This window comes from Dipodomys merriami, unplaced genomic scaffold (assembly GCF_024711535.1).
Source record: "Dipodomys merriami isolate MVZ:Mamm:240054 unplaced genomic scaffold, mDipMer1.0.p SCAF_4, whole genome shotgun sequence".
NCBI lineage: Eukaryota > Metazoa > Chordata > Mammalia > Rodentia > Heteromyidae > Dipodomys > Dipodomys merriami.
This window is the reverse complement of record NW_027205603.1, coordinates 65396740-65418527: the sequence shown is the minus strand read 5'-3', so window position 1 is coordinate 65418527 and position 21788 is coordinate 65396740. Positions and strand designations below refer to the sequence as shown.

Below are 21788 nucleotides of genomic sequence, written 5' to 3'. Positions count from 1 at the left end.
TATGACAGTGAAAAGGAGCACGTTAAATCTTTCAATCGTCTGGCATCCTGCTTTAACCTTAAAAATTCAACCAGTTCTACTACTCAGAAAAAGAGCAGTTTTTTTTTTCATTTGCCAAATTTCCTCTTCTCACCAGCAGTTATTTATAAGTAGCTTTAGGTGTTTTCACACACACACACACACACCATTTTTTTTATTATATTAGTTTTTTAAATTTCTCTCATAGTGTTAGTCATTACCTATGGACCTCCCACTATGATAGATGACAATGTAGCTCTTTTTCAGCTGCTCTCTTCCTTAGGCCCTTCCACACTTTAGATCTCTATGCTCTCAGGAAACTTATGCATGTAGTTAGAATTTTGGTTGGATCCATTTTTACATCTTCATCACTATGTAAATGCTATTCACTGCTGAACTATGGAATGTATGATGATGAAGCTGTCTTTCTTGCACAACTCTTAATCTTCCCAGGAGCTGATAATCATTTTTGCTTATTCTTGCCTTATTTGCCCAATGTCCTTATTACAAATTAAATCAGAGTTATGCAACATCTCCCTGAGTTGGCACTCATGAGTAATCTATCAATTTAATCTACTTGAAATTTTTCCTGCATGGAACTATTCTGGCTGGTCTGTAGACTTCTGCCAGCTACAATTTAAGGCTCTTTCTCTTTCTCTTGCATATTCCTCTCATCTCTCCCTTGGACTTCAGCCTTATTTCCTGGGCCCTATAGTACCCACTTCATTCATGTATTCCCTTTCTTAGGTGAAGCCTACCCTTGGATTAGCTCAGTAGTAGAATTGTCTTAATTTACTCTTAAAAAATTTATTTTTTTTATCTTAGCTTCCCCATTCTTTGCCCCTTCCCATTTTGTTTTTGAATATCTGTCAGCTGAAATTTTGACCTGTTGAAACTATTCTTTAATCTTATTTATTGTCTTTTCTCTCACATTTTCTATCTCTTTATCTTCTTATGTCATTTTTTTTAGATTCTCAACATTTTATCTCTCAATCTTTCCACCAAGTCTACATTTCTGACAGATAAATACATGTTGTGTTTTTATTTCATTTTTTTTTTTTTAATTTTAAGGCCAGGATTTATCTCGCGGATGGTTCTCTTGAACCATGGTTCAAGATGGTTTTTCATCTAGCATAATCTGTTTTCCCTGTTGCTTTTTCCCTGTGTGGGAGTTTGTGGTCTTAGAGTTTCTCAGACAAGTCTTTCCACTAGTGTCTTACTCTCCTTGGCTGTCACACTTGAGAACATAGTGAGACCACTGACTGAAAGAGTTATACATGTGGGTAGTGCTGTTCAACTGGATTCACTGCAGGGTCATCTGTTTCAGTGAGAAGTCCTAGTTATCAGCATCTTTAGGTATTTCTGTTGGGTTGGATTCTAATTCCCAAGAAACCTCTTCTAGTCAACTGGAGGTATAAGATCATCTGTTCTCATAATCAGAGATGAAATAGGTAAGAGGGTGGAAAAGTCTTTCCATACTCAGGTTAAACTTCCACTTAATCCTTCTGTTTTCATGCAGAACTGCTATCCCCTACTCATGGTTGGTAGTCAACCCATTATCCTAAACCTCTCTTGGCTCATCTATCAATTAACAACTTGTTCACTTGCTTTGTAGCTCCAGAAATTTTGTTGCATATGCTTCCCTTATCTTTGAGAGCTTCCTATAAACTCCTCTACTACTGTTTTTAGTAGGATCTGAGGAGAGGGTAAAGCTAAATATATGATTTGAACCCTCGTTTTCAAAACTTGGCCACTGATACTTTTATTTCATTCATAATCCACTACCTTTAATACATCCATTCAGAATAACATATCCAATTACTTATCTGCACTAGATGCTGATTAACAAGATATAGCTTAGAACCCGAGGGAAATTCACAATCTGTGTAGGTAGGGCCAGATAAACAGGCCAGTGATATTGCTATTGTTAGAAAAGTACCCCCAAATACCTAAGAAGTCTCCTAATCTAGTCAGAGGAATCATCAGGCATATTCATTATATAAATATTTAATAGGTGCCCACATCATGCCAAATGCTATGCTAAGTGCTAGCTATCAAAAGGTTAAAACAAATATAGAAACCACCTTTATTGTGTAACCTAGCCTCTGGAACTAGACTTCTAAGAGCTAAATTTTAGATTTTCCACTTATTAGCTAAATAATCTTAGCTATTTTCTTTTCTTTCTTTCTTCTTTCTTTCTTTCTTTTTCTTTCTTTTCTTTTTGTCCATTGTGGGGTTTGAACTCTGGGCCTGGGTGCTGTCCCTCAGCTCTTCAGCTCAAGACTATTGCTCTACCACTTGAGTCACTTCCAGATGCTTTATTGGAGATAAGAGTTTCACAGACTATCCTGCCCAGGCTGGAAATGTGAGGATTGTAGTACAATCCTCAGATCTTAGCCTCCTGAGTAGCTAAGATTACAGGCGTGAGCCACTGGTGCCGGGCTAATCTTAGCTATCTTAAGCACTTTTTATTATTAACCAAAGTAAAAAGTTGTGGGCAGGATTAAATAAATCAAAATGGGAAAAGCATATATAACAATAAGTGATGGATAGTAAACACAATGTAAATGTTATATGTCATTATTTTAGCAATCAAATGGAAAGGAGAATTTCTACAATTTAATACATGTAGTTAGCCCTTCATACCTATAGGCTCTTGTCTATAGATTCCACTAACCATGGATTGAAAATACTAACAAATAAAACAAAACAAAACTGTGTAATGACAGGTAGAGATTTAATTATTATAATTACATAAACAATACAGTATAAAAATTATTTATATAACATTTGCATTGTATTAAGAATTACAAGTAATCTGGGATGCTAAGTATATGGATGTTGGTCAGCATTTCATTGTTTTGGCAAAATACCTGAAGAAATCAACTTCAAAGGAGAAAAAAATATTTTGATTTAAGAGTATCAGCAGCTGACTGCATGATTGCTTGTCCCTATCAGTGAAGCACAATATCATGTCAGGAACCACTTGGGGAGCAAAGTTGCTTTCCTCATGGTGGCTGAGAAGCAAAGAGACAGAAAGGGACCAGGATCCCAATGTCCCCTTCAAGAGCACTACTGGAGTAATCTAACTTTCTCCAAATAGGCTCCATCTCCTAAAAGATTCAGCACCTCCCAGTAGTTACCACAGGCTAGGGAGCAAGCTTTCAACATATGGCCTTTAGGAGAAATTTAAGGTCCAAAGGATAATAAGACTACATGTAAAAGTGTAGATCACACACAAATAGTGAAATTGTAATTTCAGCTAAAAATTGCAATTGGGGCCTTTTGAGATATGCATTACATTTATATATAATTTATATATTTGGGGGGGGGTCAGTCATAGGGCCTGAACTCTGGGCTTGGGCGCTGTCCCTCAGCTCTTCAGCTCAAAGCTAATGTTCTACCACTTGAGCCACAGCGCCACTTCCGGCTTTCCTGCTTATGTGGTGCTGAGGAATCGAACCCAGGGCCTCATGCATGCAAGGCAAGCACTATACCACTGAGCCACCTTCCCAGCCCTAATTTACATATATTATATATAGCTATATATATTGTATACAATTATATATAGAGACACTATTATTATTATATATATAATTTCAATCATAATAGGCTTAGCCATCCATCCAGCACGACAATTAAAGAGATGAACATTCCTGGACAGAGAAAGGAGGTTCAATTTAATATAGGTGAATCAGGAAAACAAAGGGACTCAGTGATTTCCCCCTTCCCAGGATTGTCTTTGAAAAAAAAAATCTTAAGTAGGGGAAGAGTTTAAGGGCAGTGGATAAGAAGGTATGCAAAGTTAAAGCAACCCTGTTCAAGGTATGGCCTGTTTTGTGATTATTTCCATTTTTGTCTCTTAGGGATTCTGAAGAAGTTATCACTTCACCATTGGAATGGAACAGGAGCAAGTTGCATGGTGGGTAACAGCTTTTTGACTATTCTCTTTAGATGATAAGAGGGTGTCTTTGCTTATCTGAGAGGCAGTTTGCTTCTCATTTACATTCTTTTCTCCCTGGGGCCCAAGATAGTTGTAAAATGACAGGAATAGCTCACCTCTTAGAGCACTGATGCCAAGTGGGAGTGAGAGCTGAGTGTCCAGCTTTTAGTTAATTTATAGGTCCAGCAAAATAATCTGTTAAGCTGCCTCTTACAATACTGTGCTGTTTTATATAAGAGACCTGAGCATCCATAGATGTATGTATCCACAGAAGTTCTGGACCAATCAATCCCTTGAATATTTCTATGGTGCCAAGGGAAGCCATATATCATAAAAACATGCATATCATATTGCAACTTAAAGGATAAAAACTGCAAGGTGTTTTGAGAGTACTGAATCAGGGAAATCTTCATTTTGATGACAGCTCAAGAAGGAAGGATCCCAAGAAGAAAAGAATGCTTTTTTGTGGAAGAGTTATTTAGGCTGGAAGTTAATGAGTAACTTTAAAGTACCAAAGTGGAAGGAGTACACTGTAGGCTACACCAAGATCCTGGGGTAGGAAAAAAGCTTGGTTGGCTTGAGAAACTAAAAGACCAATAAGGCTGGAGCACAGGAAGAGAGATCATCAAAAAGGATCCCAGGCAAGGCATTGTTGGCCATGAAAAGAACATTTGCTTTTATTTTGTGTGCCATCGACAATCATCAGGGTTCTAAGTTTTGAATATCACTTTTCAAAGATCATTCTGGTGGTTCTAAGTATTTGATTCTTTTTGATGATAGTCTAATTAATTACCTTTAAAATCTATTTGTCACTCTAAGATGTGTCTTAGAATCAAAGGTATTGCTATAGTTAAGTTGGTAGTATTTTTTATTTACATCTTAGTAAACATAAGTGTGACTTACAATCAGTGGATTCTTAGGTTGAATACAGTATGATACTGAAAAATGTCTATAAAATATTAGAGTGGAGAAGAGCAGTAGGCATTTGTATATGTCAGTATGAAACCCAGAAGAGCAGTGGTGGGACATCTGAAGTTTGAAAAGAAGAGGAAAAGCTAATGAAGAAGACTTCATTCTAATTGTTGATGTTGTCACTAAATGCAAGACCCTACAGGACAGTCTCTCTTTAATAAACCTATGAGCCAAGCACTTTAATACATTTAGATATTAATCTGTAAGTCACTGCTATTTTGGAAGTCATTCAGAATAATCTGTATTTATTGAGAAATAATATGTTGATTACTCACCTGCTCTTTCCCCCCAAGAAATCCTATATGAATACAAACAAATATATATGCCTTTCAGGTCTTCAAAGAAGTATTTTAACCTATTGTGATTTGAGATAGAAAATAAGCAAGCGTGTATTGAATCTTAACCTAGAGTCATTGTCTAAAGGCATAAAAGGAAAAACAGTAGCAGTAATGCAGCATCCATAATTACCAACAGAAATGTGTAAAATTCCTAAAGAGCTTGTAGCCCATTTGTGTGTCATATTCCTATAACATAAACAGAACCCTAGCTGGTAATAAAGCTAATTCATCAGCCTTTCATTTACCATTTGTCAAGTCACACATGTAGAATCTTAACCTGTCCTTTTCTTTATTTTTTTCCCTTTTATATTTCAAATGTCATAGCACATACACTTAATTTCACCATATGCTCCAGGCTATGGTATTTAATGAGGGGGATTTTTAAATGCCGCCTACCCCTTACCAGGGACCACTTGGCAGCATCTGAAGAGTTTTATTTGTCATAGTTGAAGATAAGGTGTTAATGGCATTCAGTGGACAGCAAGTGGGTATATTCTGGAGTATCCTACAATCCCAGGACTCCTTCCTTCAACAAAACATCATCCAGTCCAAATACCTGTGGTGTAGATTGAGAACCCTGTGTACTGGGAAGAATTAAATGTGTATCAACTTTCTGGGGGCAAAGTCCAAGGCTTTTACCAACTGTTTAAAGGAGCTAAGACTCAAGCTTTTGTATTCACTTAGCTCATGCAAAAAGCAACATGTTAATCCTACTTTACAATAGAAGTCACCTCTCTAGTAAAGACTTCAGCCTTCACTGGCCCTTTCTACTGCTGTCATTGATCACTAAACAGAGCTCACTTGATTTTTCATCTCTTTGTCTTCCAAGTACTTTGTTTCAGTATCAGCTAGATTCTTACAACTATTTTTTTTGTTTGTTTTTGGTTCCATGCTGGGGCTTGAACTCAGGGTCTGGTTGCTGTCCCTTAGCTTTTCCACCAAGATTAGTGCTATATCACTTAAGCCACAGATTCACTTCCAGCATGCTCTTTAGTAGTTAATTGTAAGAGTCTCATGGATTTTCCTGCCTAGGCTGGATTTAAACCAGAATTGTCAGACCTCATCCTCTTGACTAGCCAAGATTACAGGCCAGCCATCACGTGTTCTTACAACTAATCTATCTATTTTATCTATCTGTTAATGATTAAGCTATTGTTTCAGGATGCGTTGATTTGACACTTGCTTTCATTAGTTCATTTGGTCAATATAATTTACTCAATGCCTGCTACTGCTGGTCACTGAATACACAAGTGCTCAAAATGAGCTTCATCTAGCATGGGAGAGACAGTAACTAAACTTAAATGTGTGACTTGCATTGCAGTAGGGCAGACTGTGCAAAGGTGAGTTGTAACCAAGGCGAGGAGGTAAATTGCACACTCAGATCATTGCACAGTGTTTCATTTAGTATTTTATTCCACTTAAATGCAGAGGCTAGCTAATACCTTTCTTGCTAGTTAAAATACTTCTGTGTTATCCATATACAGCCCAGCCTAGGTAAATTAAGATAGTCAAATTTAACTAGCATTTCCTGGGTAAATCTGGCTAGGATTTGGTTGGGAATATCAAAGCAAACAAATATAAAGGCTTCCTTTTGGTAAGGAAGTGGGGGGGGAGGGGGATGTCAACGACATATCTAATTAGAAACCAACGTGGTACAGAAGGAGGGTGAAGATGCTGAAGCTGCTGCCCAAATGTGGTTTGGGGTCATCAGCAGATGCAACATCGTTGTTGCAATTGCCACCCCTTGTTCGGGCAATTTGAGGTTTGTTGTTTGGAAATTAAAAGAGAAAAAAAAAATTTCACTCTTCCCCTGAGTATTAGCAACTCAACGTACCAAGTCGGCCCAGCTAGCCTCGGAGGGCTGGTCGGCAGTGGGAGGGGACTGTCGGCCTTGAATTCCAAACTCACTACAACGCGCCACTGGTTTGCGCGGGAGTCAGGTAAAGGGCTGCTGTGGAGAACAAAGGGGCGACGCGGCCCGCCAGGCCTCGGCCCGGCCGGGCTCCCGGCGGCGCCAGGGAGGGTTCCGGCGGGTGGCCCGGGCCGCGCGGTCGGCTGGCTCCGCAGGTCCGTCCGGGCTGGGAGCGAGACCGGCACGCCCGGCAGGGAGCGCGCGGGGAGGGTCGCGGGCACCGAGGCCGGGCCACCCGCCAGGCGAGTGAGCGAACAAGCGGACGCCTTGTGAAACACGCCTCCACCCGGTCAGCCGCCAGGACCGAGATCACGCGGCCGCCAGGGACGCACAGAGACGCCGCCCACCGAGAGCACGCGGAAGACGGACGCCCAGGGCCAGAGGGCGACGTCCCCTGCAGTTCCCGTCGGCCAGGCCCCGCCCTCTCGCGCTTATGTAATAGCGACGCACTATCATTGGTCCACACGACCGGAAAAGCGCAGGCGTGCACGCTGGGCGGGGCGAGGAGGCCTCCGCAAGAAGGCGAGGGGGCGGGGACCGCCAGGCACCCGAGCGACTGGGGGAGCGCGGCGCGGCGTGCGCGTGCACGAGCGAGCTGGCCTGCCTCGGCTCCGGCAGCGGCGGGCGCGCGCGGTCGCGGCGGCGGGTGTACGCGGCGCGGGCTGTTGTGCTCCGGGCTGTCCTCTTTCCCTTCCTTGGCGGGTGGAGGAGGCCGCCGAGGCGTTTCTGGGCGCCCTACAGCTTCCTTCCCTCCGTGTCTTCCGCGGCCCTCTCGCGCTGCGCGGCCTCTCAGACGCAGGACTGTCCCGGCCCGGGTGAGCGGGGGCGGCGCTGGCGCCACAGGACGCCCGGGAACCGGGTGGGGGCCGGCCGGTGGGGGGCCCGGGAGGTCGCCGGCGCTCCGGAGACCGGAAAGGGGGTCTCGGCGCGGGGCTGCGGGATGGAGGAGGAGCCCGGACTCCGGGTGCGGAATGGACGGGGCGCTCGGGCGCGGGCCAGGCCCTGCAGGTGGCCGGGTCGCAGGCTGGCTCTGCGGGAGCCGCGCCGTAACCTCAGCCGCCGGCGGCTGCAGCCGCTCGGCCGCCGGGACCCGAGGGCCGAAGCCTCCGGGAGGCGCGTCTCGGGCCACGGGCCGTCGGTCGGGAAGGTGAGGGCTGGTGGCCGGAAGGAGGAGGGGGGCTCCCGAGGCGGGAGAGGGAGGCCGGTCGGGGACGGGGCGCGGGTGCGGCCGGGTGGTTGGAGTGCTGGGCGAAGGAGACCTTTACCCCCTCCGCCTCACTCGCCCCTCGCCCCGAATGGGTGCCTTTTTATTTCATCTCGTCTTTAAGGCTGGGATCTAGATGTGGAGCGCTGAAGGAACGTCGTCTTCCTCTCGGATGGTTCCTGGAGAGTGCGCCGATTTCCTGGATCCCAACATCTTTTTAGTGACTTTTGTTTTAAAAGGATCTCTGGGGCCGGACTGACTTGTTGCCCGAGCTCCTGATTTTCAAAGTTAACTCGCTTCTCCCCCACCCCCTGGGAAAACTGCACTTAATCAGAGGCACATGAAAATCCAGCAGGTAGCAACTTATATAAACGACTTCTTGTCGCAGGAATCCAGGACCAGTTATGCATAAGATTTTTGTAGAAAATTCGATTGGCTGGAGAGCAAGTCCTACATTGAGCTGTCCAAAAGCAGGTGGTTTGTAGATTTGCACTTCTGCTTTCGGAAAGGAAATCAATGCAGTGTGCTGTCAAAAGTTGGAGGCCTACCCCACGCAGTTAACGTGTTTCATTCAATTTCCTTTCCCTAGTGTGGTTTTCTGTCCTAAAAATAAGAACACGACCACTAGTTTTTATTAAAGCCTTACTATGCCTTTCTTGTTACTGGTGTTAGGTGACATCGGAAAATGGGTTAAATCTGTTGTGTAATGTTTTACTTCAGAGAAGTTTCAAAGGCAAAAGTTAAAAATAATTCTGCTTAAGATATTTTTTGGAATACATCACTGAAGGAAAATATTGCCAAAATAATTAATTTTAGATACCGAGGAAACTTCTGGAATTAATGGTCTGCCATTCTGTGTTTAAAAAATAATTTTAAATTAAAATTTTAAATCATTAAATAATTGTTTTTAAATTTTTTTTCCATGAAAGATGTTTTCGTATACATAAAATACATTGTGTAGAAGAACTAAGATGCAGAAGAAACTGAAGTATTTTAATATAAGATCTTGATACTAATACATTGAGACAATTAAGAACACATCCAAATATGCTTTTTTTTTGGTGCCAGTATTGGGATTTGAACTCAGGAAACTCGAACTCTTGCTTGGCTTTTTCACTCAAGGGTATGGCTAAATGTAGATAGTCTTTCTGGATTTGTCTGCTTCAAACCCTAGTCCTCAGATCTCAGCCTCCTGAGTAGCTAGGATTACAGGCATGAGCCACTAGTGCCTTGCTTTAAAAAATACTTTTAGTGTTGTATAGCTTAGAACTAAGGCTTTGGTTTTAAAAATCGAAACTAGAAATTTAATCTATTTTTAAAGACTTTAGTGTCAGTTCCATGTACAAAGCAAAAAGTTTGTAAACCAAAGACTGATACTAGCTTAGTTACTGTCTAGTATCATTCTCTTTCATTTTAAGTTATGGAAATTTATCATCTTAGAGGACTATCATGGCTAGTAATATTTACCATTGATTAGTGGGAGTCAGGTTCTTAGGCTAGCATTTTAAACATTTTGTAATTGCTAGATGGTCAAACTGCTTAAAGCTTTGGACTATGTGTTACATTTTCAATTTATTGTTTAATGGCGAGAACTTACCCAGTCAGTGTGTATGTGTTTGTGCACGCGCGCGCGCGTGTGTGTGTGTGTGTGTGTGTGTGTGTATTTGTATGTGTATGTGTGTATATGCACGCGTACACATTCATTCAGATACCCTTTTGGGTGGGGAGGGAAGCTCAGCTGTCTGTCAGAAAAGCTTTTCACTTTATGTCCATCAGGGTTCCGATAAAAAATAGCCAGTACTCTTTCTTGATGAAGTTAATGTTGATCCTTGTATGTTTGTGTTTTGCAATGATTTAAAGGTTTAAAATTTAATTACAGTGCTAGTTCGAGCAATACATAGGAATTCTACTTAGGATCCAATTTTAATACATGTAAAAGCACTGGAGACTCATGGACGTTTTATGAACCAGGTTTAACTTGCTTTGTCTACCAAAAGTCTTCATTTTTTTTTTCTTTTTTCTTTTTTTGGGGTCTGATTGTGGGGCCTGAACTCTGGGCCTGGGCACTGTCCCTCAGCTCTTCAGCTCAAGGCTAGCACTCTACCACTTGAGCCACAGCGCCACTTCCGACTTTTTTCTTTTCACTTATGTGGTGCTTAGGAATCAAACGCAGGGCCTCATGCATGCAAGGCAAGCACTCTACCACTGAGTCACCTTCCCAGCCCCAGTCTTCATTTTTTTTAAGGGAAAGTACGAGAAACTTTTTCTGGTGACTTATTTAACTTATTTATTCAGTTATTTATTTAACTTATTTAACTTATTTATTCAGTTCGATCATCAGTAGTGAAAAGGGTACCTTCCATTGGGTTCAGACTTTTGCTGTTGTTGCTGTTGGTTGTGGAACTTGAACTCACAGCCTGGGCACTGTTCCTGAGCTCTTTTGCTCAAGGCTAGCTTTCTACCACTTTGAGTCACAGTGCCACTTCCAGTGTTCTTGTGCTTAGTTGGAGATGAGACTTTCCTGCCTGGGCTGGCTTGGAACCTCAACCCTCAGATCTCAGCCTCCTGCATAGTTAAGGTTATAGGCATGAACCACTAGGATCTGGCAAGTTCAGTTTTTTAGCTGGAACTCAGTATTGTTTTATAATTCAAGCAATGACCAGCTTTTAAAGAAAATTTGGAATAGTCCATTAGTTTTATTAAACACAAGTATTTCATAGTTTCTATAATCTCCTTAGAAAGATTATCTGACAGCTCTGATTTAAGAATCACATGTTAGAACAGAGAATTCTGGAAAAGAAGAAATGCCTTTGCAAAATAACCAAATAAATGACATGGAAACTAATTCTTTTTTGAAGGGGCAAACTTTTTTTCTTTCTTTCTTTCTTTTTTTTTGTCGGTCTTGGGGCTTGAACTCAGGGCCTGGGTGCTGTCCCTGAGCTGCTTTTGCTCAAGGCTAACACTTACCACTTGAGCCACAGCACCACTTATGGCTTTTTCTGTTTATGTGGTGCTGAGGAATCGAACCCAGGGCTTCATGCATGCAAGGCAAGCACTCTACCACTGAGTCACCTTCCCAACCCCAAGGGGCAAACTTTTGGAGATAACGTGAAATGAACAAGTCAGACATACAACTCAATATATTTCTATAAATCAGTATATATTGTAACTAGCACCTAGTTAGGGTTCAGAACATTTTCAGCACCCCATAAATCACCCTCCTGTCTTGTCTTCCTAGTCCTTACTCCATAAGTGACAAAGTGACTTCTTTCACTATAGCTTGGAAACTTCACACAATTTATATTCTTTGTTACCAACTTCTTTAACTCTGAGATTTAAACATGTTACTTTTAATAATCATTCTCTTTGAATGCCAAATAGTATTTCATTGTGTATGTACATATACTTACATGTAAACATTAACACAGACATACAAATTATATATCCATTTTATAGTTGATGAACATTTGAACTGTTTTTAATTTTAGAGCAGGTGTTATGGACATTCTTGTACATGTCTTGCTATACACATATTTGCATTTTTGTTTACTACAAGAGAAACATAGACAAGTTATAGCATAGACAACTACCAGCCAAGTTTCTACAGCTACTAAGATGTTTAAAGTCTAGTAGCATTGTGTGTGAGAATTTGAGAACCCAAACGTTTCCATTGTCAAACATTTCTATAAACTTTAAGGCTTTAACACTGAGAACATCACTGTGCTTAGATAATGCTGTACTAGCATAAATAAATGACTCTAATGACTTAACTTCTGTTTTTAGATATGGCTCGTGGACAGCAGAAGATTCAGTCTCAGCAGAAAAATGCCAAAAAGCAGGCTGGACAAAAGAAGAAACAAGGACATGATCAAAAGGCTGCTGCCAAAGCTGCCTTAATATACACCTGCACAGTCTGTAGGGTAAGGGGGCAAAAGACAGTTTTCTTGTGGGTACTTGTTTCACTGTAAACTGGTTCTGATAGGTTAAAATATTGGAACCATGGCAAGTAGATGGTTTATTTAAAATGGCACATCTGAGAGCTGGTTATTTTGGAAATGCATTTTCATTCACCACATTCAGCAAATACTTTTGCCTGGCTTCTGGGGCCAGGTATACTTCCCTAAGTGTTAGGGAAAAGGAGAGAAGAAAAAAATTCTTTTTCTTATGAAGAAATGCATCTTCTTAAGGACAGTATATACAATTGATTTCAAACTTTATAAGAAAGTCACATATATATAAATCCTTAGTTAGATCTTTGTATGAGGCTAGCAAAAACACCTCTGGTTATTGTATGATTTTTTTTTCCCCTCACTAAACCAATGTTTAGGGTGTGTATTAACCCTACGTACAATATATTCATGTTAAAGGCATTGAATATAATTAATATATTCTACAGATTTGAAGAGTAGAAAAGAAGTAGTTCTGTGTGGTGCTTATCCTATACCAAACACTGATGGGGGTGGGGGGCTTAGCTATATCTACTCAAATTTAATTTGCACAACAGCCCTATAAGTTATAGTGCTTTTAGTATTGTACAGAAGAGTAAGTTGAATCATGGAATCAAATGACTGGGTAATCCAGCTAATATGTAGAAAGCTGATATCTGAAGCAGGCAGTTTTACCCTGGACTACTATTCCACACTACTTTTCAAAGAAGTGCTTGTAGAGTCTCAAGTCAGACTTCTTTTGGCCTGTTTGTGTAAGCTCACTACCTTTGGAGTTAAGGAATGGAAGTGACAAAAAGTGTAGTATGGTTGGACCAGTATTTATACCCACATACAGAGTAGGATTTTTTTTTGGGGGGGGGAGGGGTCCAGTCGTGGAGCCTGAACTCTGGGCCTGGGCACTGTCCCTCAGCTCTTCAGCTCAAGGCTAGCACTCAACCACTTGAGCCACAGTGCCACTCTGGCTTTTTTCTTTTTGCTTATGTGGTGCTGAGGAATCGAACCCAGGGCCTCAGGTATGCAAGGCAAGCGCTCTACCACTGAGCCACCTTCCCAACCCCAGAGTAGGATTTTGAGAGCTTGTTTGGAGGTTCTAGCAGAGGAGTGCAGCTATTCGTATACCCTTGACGGAAGACTGGTCCTTCTGTATCTGGGATGGTCGTCCTCTTCGACTGAGCGCGCAGCTTCGGGAGGGACGCACATGGAGCGGTGAGGGAGGAAGGGGACACCCGCCTAGCCATCCAGATCAGCCGAATCAACCCTGGGGATCAATGGGGTGTGACTGATGTCGCAGCCAGATCGCCCTCACATCCCAGAGTAGGATTTTGATAGAAGACAGAGTTTGTCATCTTTGGAGCCATTGCCAGTTAAATCAAGTATTTAACTATACAAAAGTTGTCATTAATCTAAGAGTAAGGGAATCTATTACTGTCAATATCTTGTTTAAAAATCAACTAGGGGGATGACAGAGTGACAGGGGAAACTGGTTAGCATGCATTGTTTACATGTAAGCAAGCTTTCCTGGTACAAATAATACAGGCTTATTAAAAGTAAACTATGTAGCTTTTTATATTGAGCTTCGAAATCCTCAGAATAATGCAATTAAGCAGCTTCTTGTTCTGTTTGGAAAGAGTGAAAACAAATTTCATTAGTATAGTAATGAACTACTTTAACCTGAAAGTACAAGAGTAGTTGACATATTTAAAAACAAAAAACCTTGCTAAGGGAAGTGATGACTGTATAGTATATTATTTGAAAGCTGAAGTATTTGTTATGAGTTAAAACACAGATCTCAGGCAAAGTAAACTCAGGTTTTACTGTATGAGGATGATAGGAACTAGAGATTACTGTGAAGGAAATCTTTTATAAGAATTCTAGAAGAATTAAAGTAATACATTGTCTGTTTGGTGTTAATAAGGTAATCACAATATTCTGTACACGTTTTTCCATATATGAAAATGTGGGAATGTTAGGAACATCTTTTTCTTAAAGTCCTGCTTCATATACAAATCAGTAAATTTTAGGACTTTGTAGAATTCTGCTGATTTTCTCTCAAGCAATTTCAGAGTTTTAAAACACAGCTTGTTTTTATTTCATATATAAAGTCTGGCTGGGTTTTGTTTTTGTTTTTTGCACAACTTTTAGACACAAATGCCAGACCCTAAAACCTTCAAGCAGCACTTTGAGAGCAAGCATCCTAAGACTCCACTTCCTCCAGAATTGGCTGATGTTCAGGCATAAAGTTGTTTACAGGTAACTAATTTTTCTTCTCTTGGTTAGTGTCAGGTTTTAATATAAGAGTAAAACAATTTTGTAACATTAATTTCTGCCTTCTGAGACTTTATTGTTTTCCCTATTGAAGTTAATATTAACTACATTACTAGTGATTAAACATGATTTCAGGTTCTCTTCCTTCATGATTGTTAAAAGTATTTTCCCGGACCATTTCCTTTCCATGTGTTTGAAACATCCAAGTTTGGCTATTATAGTTAAAATTGGGGGGGAATGCATGGATGCTGGCCAGCCCTGGACTCCAAAGCTGCAAGAAAATAGTTATTGAAAAGTATTTGAGCTGGGTGCCAGTGGCTCGTGCCTGTAATGTTAGCTACTTAGGAGGCTGAGACCTGAACATCTTGGTTCAAAGCCAACTCAGGCTGGAAAGTCTGTAACCACCAAAAAAGCCAAAAATGGAGCTGTGGTTCAAATGGTATACTTCTATTCGTGAGCACCAAAGCTTAAGGACAACGCCTACACCCTGAGTTTAAGCCTCAGGACTGGGGGAAAAGTATTTGAGGGTCTTCCCTGTAGAAATGATACAGAATAACTTCCTGGTTATTTTACTTCTAGTGAATAGCAGCGCTTCTAACTAATTAAATTATAGTATAAAATATAGGCGAACACTATATAAACTTGTCTTAAAATAATCAGTTTATTCTTTCTGTGTGTTTGGAATTTCTTCTGACCTAAATGGTGTTGTTTGTTTGCTTGAGAATTATTTTTTAAAGTATATTCGTATCACATCCCATTGGCAAATCTCTCAGTGACTGATTGATACTTGATACTTCAGATACTTGAAGTTCATTATTAGTTGCATTTGTTCACTGTAAATTTTTCCTTATGTTTTATAGGTGAATTCATGACACCTTGATTCTTCTACTGTCTCAGACCTTAGGTAACAAACCTGCAGCTGCTTTTCTAACAAACTGTTGATCAGCAAAAATAAAGGGGCTACAGAAACACTCATTTTTATGCTGTTCCCTTTTGAGCTTCATGCAAAGACAATTCTGTGTAAATGTACAGTTGACTCTGATTTGGAAATCTGAAAATCAGTTCATCCTTGTTAAAAAAAATTTTTTTACAATGTAATTATATTGATGTTCATATTGTGTAAAATAACTCATTTAATAAAGTAGTACTTTGATTTTACATCACAGGACACATGGTTCTAGAAATTCTGTTCTAACTTTTCTTATTTGCCTTTTAAGAATCTAATAATTCCTTAGCTAGAATTGCAAGTACAATTCTTATCTCCCTTTCTCATTTATTCGTTAAAGATTCATTTGTTAAGGTAGTGTATATGATTTTAATGGCAGCTGATGATGTAGGTTGAAGAGTAACTTACCTGCTGCCTTAGTATATTGCAATTATGTGCCATTGCTCACCTTTGATCATTTCCTGTGTTTGAAGTTAGAATATTTAAGCTTGATGTAACTAGTTCTAGCTGCCAGCCAAGGTTGCCTGTAAACTGTGATTGGATTGTTAGTGAACCCTTCTGAAAGATTAGGTTGTGAATTGTATTCCATAATGATAGAATCATTAGGCCAGTTGTTTAACAGAAAATATGATGGGAACCAATGTGAATAGGTAAAGATCTGCATTTTATAAAGTCCATGGGATTCTTTGCAAATCGTTCAAGTTCCTTAATTTGAAATGGGAACAACTTCTGAAAGAGTTTTTGGAAGTTGCTATTTGGCCAATTTTATGAATGGATTTTTGCATTTAACAGGAAGATTAGAATGATTTATGGCTAGATAATTCTGGAATACTCCCTCTCCTTTCTTCACTAAGTAAAATATTCATTTTAGGGATTTACTTGTGTTGGTTCCTAAAATCAAAGCCTATTTGTACAGTATGACTTCCATCTGAACTAGAAAAAGTATTAAAGTAGGCCAATATCCACATTCTTTTGGCTCTGCCTATGGGGAAGTAGTTTTGTTGAGCTGGATGAGGTAAATCCTACTCAATTAAGCAAGACTAATTTTAGTGTCCTTTTAATTTGCTTTTATCAACTATTATGCAAGTAAAACTGCTGTAGCTCAGTTTGAAATTGAAAAGTAACATAGCAAGAAGACCACTAGCTGCATGTCTGATCCTGTGGATGACAAAATGCATTCCCTCATACTCTATGTCATCACTGCACTTGTTTTGTAGCTTTGCTTATTCTTCCCACCGTGTTTGTCTTCATTGTAAGTTGGAAGTAATTGATTTGTAAGGAAAGCTTCAATGCCCGTTTCTTAGCAGCTCCTGTTCTTAGACCTTATTTTTTAAAATGTAGTCCTTTTGTTTCATGTATTTAATTTCCTAAGTTTCATACTTAATATCTATTGTTTCCTAATATGTCAATTACCAGAACATTAGAATTTTACCTGATTTCTTGTGGATATCACAAAAGTTCTGGTTAAATTTCAATCTAAAATTTAAAAATTTGAATTTTAAAAAGTACTTTGAGCATATGTATGTTTATTTTTACTAACAAATCATTTAAAACCCCTCACAACTTTTGGTTGATTTTTTTTTTTCTGATGTAATTTAGAATAAAAGCTTTTTGTCCTTGTATTCAACTCTTTTATAAGCAGCTGAAGACACCATATTTAATTCTATCTCAGTGACAGGGAAAGTAGTTGGTTCAATCTAATATGAGACAGTAGTTCTTAATATTGGGATCATTAGTGCATTTCCCTTTTAGTCTGTTTGAGTTAAATCTGCTATATGGAAAAAATTACTACAAGTCTTAAACATCTTTATTACTTAATTGAAGATTCTTTAACAGATCACCGCAGAATTTGTTTTACAACTATTATGGTGTCTTCAAAGACTTAAAATACACTGAGAGAATTGGTCCATTTTGTACTCTGTATTTACATTAGTTGCCAAAAGGAATGGGGTTAAGATTATACTTGTTTCCATTCTCTACCTATGGATATGCATCCCCATGTTTAACTGACATGGGGTCCCAGTTGTGTGCTGAAATGTCTTATTAAAGAAGATGTTAAAACTAAAGTAGTCTTAATTTCTTTTGCATTTTAAGAGGTTTTTATATTGCCTCTACTTCCCCCACCCTTCTTTCTATACTTAAAATTATCTTTTGAGTGTAGCTCAATAGTACTGAGTGACAAGAGGTTTAATTTTTCATTGTTTCCCTGAATTCTTTGTCTGAGTCTCTAGAATACTTCTTGAAAATAAACTGAGAAAAGTGGTCATTCTGAAATAAATGTGGGGAAGTAATTGACATAAAAATAATATGCAGACAAATGTTTAGTTAGTTCATTGAATTAGACATTGACTTAAGATTTGAGATAACTTTATTAAACTTAATATTGAAGAATCTATAAGTAATCACAACATAATTCAAACCTTGAATATAGCATTATTTAAAATGGAGCTTACCAATATTTTTGTTTACCCCCCAAAAACCCTTTATTTTTTATTTTTGTTAACGTATAAAATATCCTGTGCCTGTTTTAAAATGTGACTAATGCAAAGGCCTCTGAATACTGAAAAATAACTGAAATGCCATGTTTAAATTACTCAGTATGGATTAATTGGTTCTAGTTTTCTAATTTGGGGGCTTTCTGTTGTCCTTGTTTATAGAGTATATTAATGAAGATCAGCACAAAGGAGGTGTGTTAACTGACTTTTACATTCTGACCTAGTTCAAGCTATCCCAATTTTACCGCAGAGCTTTCAGAAAACTTGTAAGAGCTTTCACTGTGGATTTAATAAAACATCTGTCTACTGGACTGGGAAAACAGATGTTTTATTAATAGAAGTTCATCCTGTTAATATTAATTATTGATTACCATCTTAAAACTAAAGTATCTTTTTGTTTTAAATGTTCTTTCATTTTTTTTTACTGTTACCATTTTTCCCCCCCCAACCATTTTTAGCCTTAATTTTTTTTGTATATATATGCCTCTAAATCTAAAATCTCTTTATCTACAGGTAGACTTCAGTTTTTTATTTTTTTTTTATTTTCAGTATGAAGTAGTTAAATCACTACTTTGTAATCAGTTTTTATGTGCATAGTATTATTGCATTTAATGACCTAGATGATGTAGGTCAATTAGGTATCTCAGATTCAAGATGGGAATTGCATTTTTGGAGTCTGTTAAAATTCAGATTGCCAGAAAGTAGATTATCATCTTTCCCTTACAACAGTGTGGATAGGTTCCTCAAAATAAAGTATATGAATAGGATGACCATAAGTCCTGTTTTGCACAAAACAATCTTAGTTCAAATAGTTTAATATTAAATATAGAATTAATAATAAACATTATGAAATGGTAAGGTAGTACTTCCTTTTACTTACATACTAACCAGTTTCTGTGTCACTTCTGTCAGACAGGTGCTTTTTTTAGATGTAGAATTTTGAGATTTTTATAATGCCAGAAACTCTTACTCAGGCGAGAACACAAGATACTGGTATTTTGTTGTATTTTCTTTATTGAGACAGGGTCCCTCTGCGTAGCCCAGGCTGGTCTGGAACTCACAGTGTAGCCCAGGCTGTCCTTGAACTCAGTGGACATCTTGATTCAGCCTCCCAAGTGGTAGGACTTCAGTATACCACCTGCCCAGCACAAGGTTTGTGTTTTAACCCTTTATCTTAAAATGTTTTTAATCCTACTGACATTTAGATACCTAATAAAATGAATTAGGTTCCATCAACATCCCATTTGAGATATTCATATAAATTTTGTTGTTTTACCAAGTCAGATAATTCCTTCATTGTCTTTCACCCAAAGGATTTATGTACAGTGGCCAGTTGGAATGAGAGTACTGCGTGTAGGCACAGAACACTTTCACTGATGCAGGAAGGAGAAATCAGCTACAAATTCTGGGCTTTACTATTGAGAACTTTAACAAATCTTTCTTTTGGAGAAGAGGACTTTACATAGATTTGAATTCAGGACCTACCCTACCACTTGAGCCACAGCTCTAGCCTTTTTTGCTGATTATTTTTCAGGTAGGCCTCATGTTTTTGCCCAGGACCAGCCTTGGACACCATTCTCCTACCTGTGGCCTATGTAGTTGCAATGACAGGTATGGTCCATTATACTTGACTTGCTTTGCTGAGGTGGAGTTTGCCTGACTCTTTGCTTCAAACCTTACATTTTCTGCTTCCCAAATAGTTGGAATTATAGCTTGAGCCTAAAATTTTCTTTTGAGAACATCTTAATTTTGAAATAATTTCAGACCTGCGGCAAAGGTCAGTATTTTTAATATTTTATTCATCCAATTGGCAGTTTCCCATAAATCTCACATTACTATGATGTTTGTCAGAACTCAGGAACCAGTATTAATGTATTTCTGTTATCTCCAGTTTTTCCATAATTGCCAGTTTTTCTGTTCTAGGATCTAAGCCAGAATACCCATATAGTTCTCAGTTGTCATTTCTCAGTCATCTTTGCTGTGTGGCAGTTTATCAGTCTTCCCATTGTTTTTTGTGATCTTAGCAGGCTTGAGGTACAAATGGTAGATGTAATAGAATATGCCTCTCTGGATTTATTTGGTAATTTTTCTCCCGGTTTCACTAGTATAACATGGATTTTTGAAAGGAGACCACAGAGGTAGGTAGTACCCTTCTCATCACTTCATCTTGGGGACACATGTCATCACAGGTGTTCCTAGTAATGCTACCCTTCATCACTTGTTAAAAGTAGTGTCTGCCAGGTGTCTGCACTGGGAGGTTACTGGTTTCTCTTTTCCTTGGGCAGTTTTGGAGACATAAGTGCAGCTCTCACTTAAAACGCATAGACTAATTTAATTTTACACTCGTCAGAGGACAGTATGTAAATTTGGAGTTCTTTCATAAAAATTGGTTTTCTTCCCATGTATTTCCTCCCATTTATGTATTTATTTACATACATATATTCGTATGAACTCACCATCCAGTGGCACATTACTTTGTTGCTCATATCATCCTAGCTTTGTTATTAAGGAATCTTCCAGGTTATTGTCTATGTCCCTCCTATGTGCCCCATCATTCTGTTTTGCTTTTTCAGATTTTTTTTCATGTTTAATATTGTAAGATGCTCCAGGCTTATCTAATGTTTCCCTGTTCCAGCTGTATAATGCATCATTTTCCCAGAGATGCCTTATTTATTTTATTGAATTGTATTTATTTTATTGAATAGTATTTAGAAATGTAGATCCAGTGTGTTGAGTTGGCTTGGAGATTTTTAGTTAGGAAACATTAATTTTTTCTGCCATTAGCTGATTGAAGATTGTTGTAAGATTATCCTTGTCATAGATCATTTGGAGGTGAGCGCTGAATAAGTTTTCCATACACATTACTGAAGCCTTTGCATTTAAGTGACAAACGTATTTATTGAGAATAATATATATCAAGTTGCTTTGTAAGCTGTAAAGCACTATATAAAAGCAACATATTACATGAAGAAATAGAGCAAAAGTCTATTCTTTAGAAATAAAAATATATTCTGGAGATCATGCATATACATAATTTTAGGGCAGATGGTTAAGTGCTTGGCATATTGTTTAGATGGTAACTTTGTGGGAATATAGATGTGATAGAACATCTAATGGAGGGAGATGACTATCGCTGAATTGGCCATTCATGTTAGAAAGGACAGGATGGTGGAGAGAGGATTAGGAACAAATACTAAAGGCAAGGTGCTGGAAGCTGAGTGAACAGAAGCTTAGACTAGTACATAATGTGTCTTTGAGAGAGAGTGAGTGGGCCAGTCAGAGCTTCAGCTTGTGAATGAGTGCCTTTGAGCCCATGAATTAAGAGTGGGGAAGAAATCATTCAAGTGGGACCAGATTGTACATTGTGTATACTGCAATAAATCATTCAAATTACTTTTGACACTTACCCCTTGGGTCCAGAGCAAGGAGTAATATGATACAGGGATGTTTGGAAGATTTACTTTTGCAGATGAAAAATTTGATACTGTTTCCATGGAAATGACTTTTTTTTTTAACGGAGATGATTTTTACACTTTTCTACCTTCCTGGATTGATTACAGATAGTCCTTTATATGATTTAACAAGTTTTTAAGGTAATTGGGAATACAGATTAACAGAAAGAATTTTGCTGTATAATCATATGCAATACTGGGGTCCAAAGAGCTGTATTAAGGGACATTTACATGTGCATTGAATGATGCCATGCTGCCCTTCCAGTACATGGTGTTGTCACCTACTTCATTTTAAA

The 21788-nt window shown here is 38.9% G+C and overlaps 1 protein-coding gene across 1 annotated transcript; it reads left to right on the top strand.

Annotated features, from left to right (window-relative positions):
* Positions 1–7741: 7741 nt before the first annotated feature.
* Znf706 (zinc finger protein 706) lies at positions 7742–15764 on the top strand. The gene is made up of 4 exons (XM_069991153.1): positions 7742–7998; positions 12171–12307; positions 14477–14584; positions 15460–15764. Exons 2-3 carry the CDS (start codon positions 12173–12175, stop codon positions 14570–14572), a joined length of 231 nt encoding a protein of 76 aa, XP_069847254.1. The 5' UTR covers positions 7742–7998; positions 12171–12172; the 3' UTR covers positions 14573–14584; positions 15460–15764.
* Positions 15765–21788: the final 6024 nt, after the last annotated feature.